Source organism: Anser anser, assembly GCF_964211835.1.
Source record: "Anser anser genome assembly, chromosome: 11".
Lineage (NCBI taxonomy): Eukaryota > Metazoa > Chordata > Aves > Anseriformes > Anatidae > Anser > Anser anser.
In genome coordinates this window covers 2745095-2751344 of record NC_139732.1, presented here as the reverse complement: position 1 = coordinate 2751344, position 6250 = coordinate 2745095, and the positions used below count along the sequence as shown (strand labels likewise).

General features: G+C 40.8%; 1 protein-coding gene across 6 annotated transcripts in view; it reads left to right on the top strand.

The window, feature by feature from the left end:
* The first annotated feature begins 899 nt into the window (after positions 1-899).
* DPY19L3 (dpy-19 like C-mannosyltransferase 3) overlaps positions 900-6250 on the top strand; it is a 35066-nt gene continuing 29715 nt past the window's right edge. For 4 of the 6 annotated variants that reach the window (XM_083795016.1, XM_083795018.1, XM_083795014.1 and 1 more), the window contains exons 1-3: positions 900-1057; positions 2474-2616; positions 3437-3570. In XM_083795016.1, the coding sequence (XP_083651142.1) occupies positions 2514-2616; positions 3437-3570 (237 nt within the window). In that variant the 5' untranslated portion in view covers positions 900-1057; positions 2474-2513. Of the gene's footprint in view, positions 1058-2408; positions 2617-3436; positions 3571-6250 lie in introns of all 6 variants that reach the window. The other 2 variants (XM_083795017.1, XM_083795015.1) reach the window with 1 other exon arrangement.

Below are 6250 nucleotides of genomic sequence, written 5' to 3'. Positions count from 1 at the left end.
AGCCTTACATAGCTTTTTTCAAGTGACCGACTCATGCTTATCCATCATGTAAGCTAAATCTTGCAACCTAATTTTAAATACACACTACATTTCTTGGCCTCGCTGGAGTTTTGCTTCCCATCTTTTTCTAAAAAATGGAACCAAAATTTAAAAAAAAAAACAGTTCTAACTGCTACTGCTGGCAAAGGAGATAAAGTACCACCAGAGTGTCCATTCCTGGTATTATCTGGCTTACACTGACATAGACAGGTTATCTTCTTTTACTTTGTTGTTACTGTTATGGCCCTGGGCCAAATACCTTACAGTAAAAAAGCTGGAACTGCAAATGGGTTTAGATGCTACGCTACAATACACTGCACTGTTGTGCAGCTTTATCTCATTTTCTCTAATGTAAAACCTGGAGAAAAAAAAGTCTCTGTAGCAGGACATGGCATCCGGGTATTATCCTAATCCCTGGGCTGAAATACCGTGCTCCCTTTGCCTTAATACAACAGAAGAGCCTCAGCAGAAATTACTCCCCCTACCAGGGGGGAAAATAACCTCAGCAGAAGTTATTTCCCCCTAAGCATCCTGCTCCTGCGATCCCGCTGGTTTCCCGACCCATCTGCCGTGTTTCACACAAGAAATCCGTGGCCGCGTTAGGTCAGCACGGGCAGCACCACCCAAACCGCCGCCTTCCCTCTGAGGAGCCCTGCGGCCGGTCGCTACCGGCAGCGCCCAGGACGAGAAACTTGGGCTGTACAGGTCCCAAAACCGAGCTCTGGCGGCCTTGTCCCCCGGCGGCTCTCACTCGGGGCCCGCAGGCCGAAGAGGGCTCCATGGCGGGGCTCCTCCCTGCGCGGGGCTCCCCCTTCCCGGCTCGCCCCTTGCCGCCCAACCCCGCTCCCTCCGGCTCCGCTCCGCCCGCCGGGGCCGAGCAGCCCGCACCGCGGCCGCCCCCACGCCCGCCCCTTCTCCTCCTCGCGGCGGGGCCCTGGCGGTTCCGCGCAGCTGGAGCCGCTTCCAGGAGCGGCCGCCGCCGTTTTGCAGAGACTTTTGGCCCTCGTAGCGCCGGCAGGTAGCGGCCCCGCCGGCGGTGGGGGGGAAGCGGTGGGGAAGGGGTGACGGGCCCAAGCGGGACAGGAGCCGAGCCCCAGGCCGCGCAGGCCGCAGCGCACAGCCCGTTCTGAGGGGAGCCGCAGCCCCAGGCCCGGCCCTCCTGCCTCCGTTGCCCGGCTCCAGGGCCGCTTCATCCCTCGGCCTGCCCGCAGCCGCCACCGAGCGGCCTCGCCCCAACCTCCCCTGACGGAGCCCCGGGCCCGGCCGCAGGCCCTGGCCCGCCCCGCCGCGTCTCTCCTCACCGCCGCAGGCCACTGTGGAGTCGGAGGCGGGACTGTCCCATTCCTTCCCTCAGCTACTGGCTTCTTCGGGCGTGCCTGGCAAAAAAGCATTCCCCCCGGCACAGGGCGTTTTAAAGAAAGCCTGGCGGTGCGAAAGAGTGTGGTTGCGAGGACCGTCTTGCCCCCTATTACGTTATTGTTGGGTTTTATACAAACAAGCTAGTTACAAACAGATAACATGCTCGCATAGTTCCATCCACGTGCATGTTGTTTGGTGTGTGTGCGTGTGTTTTTCTCGCCAGGGGTAAGGAAAAGAGTTGAAGCTAATTCATTGCAAAAACTTTAAAACCACAAAAAGCATGCAGCTGAGGCATATTTCTCAGAGCACCTCCGTTATCACTCACTCACACCAGTGGTAACACAAGTACCCCTGTCTGCACTCCGGGAATGATAACGTGCCTGCATTCAGGACAGGACGTTGTTGATTTTCAATTGCAGAATGGCAGGGTAAAGCAATTTTACTTCTGGCCTGCTTTCACAGAACAGAGAGAACTATGAATTAACAAGAGAATGACTAGCTGTTTTTTTTTTAACATTTTCAAATTTTACGAGGCTTTGATAGTACAAAACATCAAACTTTTTTAATGCTGTCGCTGTAGTCTTTTATAGCACATGTTCTTCGGCAACATGTCTGCATCTTATGGCCCACTTTGGGGGGATTTCCTGAAAGCCAGGATTTAAACAAATGGTTCTCTATTCTAGGTACCCAACTAAAATAGCCTAAAAGAACAATTTTTTCTGTGAAGGGCTTACACTTCATACTGTTCAAAGAAGTGGAGCCTGATAGGCATTTTGAGTCAAGGACCCAAAAAGTGAGGGCAGTCAAAACTATGATCCGTTCTAAAACCTTGTCAAGAGTATGGAAAATTATGAATTTAATGAGTAGATTTAGGGTAATGTTTCCTATACTTTCATTTCAAATCTGAGTTGTAAAAAAAATTTCTTAAAAAAAAAAAGTTCTTGGTGAGATACATTTCAACTCAGGTAATTTAAGGTCTCTGATGGCATAAAATATGTTTCTGTTTTCAGACATTTCATACAGTATTAAATGAATGTTGGGTAGGAAGATGCATTGCTTGTATGTGTCCATTTAGGAGTCAGACTGAAGAATAATGAATTAAAGTGACTGTCATCATGACAACCATAAGACAGAGAAGGGGTGGAAAAGTCACAGAAGCAGCTGAACATCAGCCTTCAGAAGAGAAGAATGTGAAGTCTGATGGGAAAGTTCTGTCTGGTAGGTAATGATTAGGATGTTATGACTTTGTAGTAGTGTTCAGCTTCTGGTATCTGTCTTAGACACAGTTTAGAAATAGTTAAGTACCGAATAAATTTTCATACTTGAATATCTATTACCAAAATTAATTGGATGAGACAGAGAGATGCAGATTACTACATGGCAATCTCACTTCCATTTTAAAACTCTAATTTAAATGGGTGAAAACAATTTTTTTCTGTTTACTAATAGTGATGCATTGTCAGATTTCTCATAGCTGTCATCAGTTTTTAAAGGAATCACAGTTCAAATCATTGGTAACATAAAAAGATTTGAAAACTTCTAATTGATTGTACTTAAATATAAGCAGATTGCATATGAAATATTACTTGAACTACAAACCCTTGCTTTTTGGCTGCAGGACAGACTGGCTAGCTAAGTTTAAAAAAAACAGGCAGAGATATTAAGAAGTGTGAAGATCTGATGTCTTAGTGATCTAACAGTCATCCTCTATAGCCTTAATTTAGAAAAGATGCCCTTGAGGATATTCCAATTTAGATTTACAAATTAGATATGATATTCATCTAGATTTATATAGAGTTGTGGTGTTCTTAAACTATAACTACATTTTCCAAGTAAGGCACACCTTATTTCACTTTGCATGTACTTGAGTTGCTATGAGCAAACAAAAAACACAACTTTATAGAGCTCTCAAAACCCTGTGTCCTGCCGCCAGAATGGAAGCTGTACTAGCACAGGCAGTGTATCAGTGAGTTTCCAAAATTCATTGAAATTGAATTATGTGCTTCACAGTTACACAGTCAAATATTTCTCTTCCAAGATCATACAGGTGGAAAGCTGCGGAACATACTTTCACTAACTCTTGGTGGAATTGTTGCCATTGGTCTTGGACTTCTTACTTCTGTTTATGTTGCTACACTGCATGAAAATGACCTGTGGTTTTCCAATATTAAGGTAACAGTCATTTTCATAGTTTCATCAATCGGTGCTTTTGTAGAGCTTTAATAAGCATGTTAGTTGAAGTTTCATTTATTTATCTATTTGTCTTGTAACTTGCTCAAAAACATAGAATATTTCAGTTGGGTTTTTTTTGTTTGTTATGTAAAATCAGAAGTTGTGCTTCCCTCCCCATGACTTTTTAAGTACTCAAGTCATTTCTGTAAATACCTTTCACCAGTTTTTCCTCTAAACACCTTGTTACACAGCTGTGCCATTATTCTGCTGCCTGAGGGACAGCAATGGTTCTTCTTATCAAGAAGAGAGTTTTAACAATCTGCTATATGTTGCTTTATAAACATCTCTTGTAGCAAAAGTAATCCAAAACCACCACCACCAAAAAAACAAAACAAGAGTTAAAAACAATACACAAGATCCTGGCACACAGTTCTTTAGTTATATTTAAAATGTGATCCTGTAATACAATTTGGGCACAGTCTCTTACTATTCAGTACTAATCTTATATAAGACTATCCTAAATGCGCAAATCTCAAAATACATTTCAGACAATTATCAATGTAAAACACTGTAGGGGAATTTTTATTCCCAAGATCCAGAACTGACTAGTTTTCTCCCCAGAATCATTGCATGGGAAAATAATACTGCTGTATGTACATCTAAATTTAACCAGAGAAAAGAAACAGGTGAGTAATTTTTCTTTGAAAATGCCTAAGATTGGTAGGCTCTGTTAGGTCTCCAGGTATTATGTTATTCAAAGAATATCTATATTTAACTGAAACACTTATATTGCAACATGATTCTTCCATATAATAGGCACTTTTCCTGTCCAAGACACATATGCGTATTGAAAATAAAAATAGTTGGTATTTATTGAAGCGATTACTGCTGTATTATACATATAATAGTGTTTTGTACCTGCTGTCATCTTTCTCTGAATATAGAGATAGAGCGTATATTATATACATATAAGGTGCACCTCAGATTTGCCTTTTCCTTCCAAAAGCAAGTATTGATGAATTCCACAGGTATTTTGAAGTACAAATATAAATGGCTACAAGTCCATGTCTGAATGTTATTTTTCTTCTATTGAACTGATACAGAGGGACAAAGCACACTGAGAGAAGCAAGTCTGTAGTTGCAATTAAGTTGCCTCCCCAGTGGATGAAATGACCGTTTTATTTGATCATTAAGTACAGAATGCCATTAGATTTCAAAACTGGAAAACATCGTAACCATATAGATATTTTTTGGTCTGTTTTCTCTGTAGCTCTCATTCCATCCTAAGGAATTGATATGATAACTAGTAACATTGGAGTATGTTGAACAATTTTAGCTAGTTTGATGGAAATATTCTAAAAAATATTAAATTCATCTACCAGATGGATAACTGAGAAAAACATACAGATACTCTTACTGAAGAATGTATAATATGAGGTCAAAGATGTTTACTCCACCAGAGAATCTGGGTGCCCCCAGGGCTAATTTTAAGCTGACTGCAACAGGAAAAGCTTTAATGGGATTTCATATATTATTAGAGATAAAATAACCAGTTGTAACACAGAGCCAAAATCAGACAGGCTTTATACATACTGCTTTTTGGAGCAGTGAAAAGCAGTATGTATTCATGTTTGTATGAATATGTATGTATTATTCAGTGAAAATAGTCTATTTATGTTTTGCATGTGCACATTCTCAACTTACATTGGTTCTAAGGATATCTTCCTATGTAGAAGACTATCACTATACTTTGATTGATCAGACAAATGCAATTTAGTTTTGTAAATGCTTACTTTCCAAGAAGGATTCAAAGATACTGCAAAAGACGTGTTCTTAAATGATGTATTACAGGTTGAAAACAAACAGGTAGCAACCTCTGCAGTTTATTTGCAAATACAAAGAATGTTGAGAATGGTTCAAGTCTGATAACATCTGCAGTTGTCTGCCAGGCCAGAGTTTGACCGTGCTTTCACTTTGGTTAACACAAAGATTTCTAAGATTTTAACATTATCTTAAATATAGGCAAGACTAATTTTCATGCCAGTATGCACATCTCAGTATCCATATTTTATATACATTTTTCTTGCCAGTATACCTATTTTATGGTGAGAAGTCAGACTAGCAAGGTAAAAAATCTAAGCTGTATGAGATCCTCACAATTTTTTTTGAAAGTAAATTAATTTTTTTTTCTCTTGCATTTTATAGTTTAGCCAAAGCATAAATATTTGCCTATCTTAAGCAAATATAAGAATTTTGAAAGATTTTGGACTAAAAGTTTGGACTTTTGGACTAAACTAGACAGAAGCTTTTACATACACTGTTCAGGTAGAAAGGTGGATTTTTTTTCTGAATTAAGACTACATTGATACATGAACATCACAATCGCTTAGTTACAGAATTACGCATTTTGCCAATTGTATTCAGCCCTAAAGATTGGAGTAAAAAGCGTTCATTGTGTGAAGTCATGAATTGTAACTTCAATGTAATTGAAGTCACAACTTGTGTGTGCACTTGCAATGATTGCCTTTCTGTAATTTCAATCACAGTCAACAGAAAGCTGCTTCAGTTTTGGGTGTTTTCCAGCAATGGTTCACCGAACTACCAAGTACTGTGGTCTGTGCTTGTTACACTGTTTTGTACTATTTTAAACATGGCTTTCAACAGTGTAGTGATCTCAGCT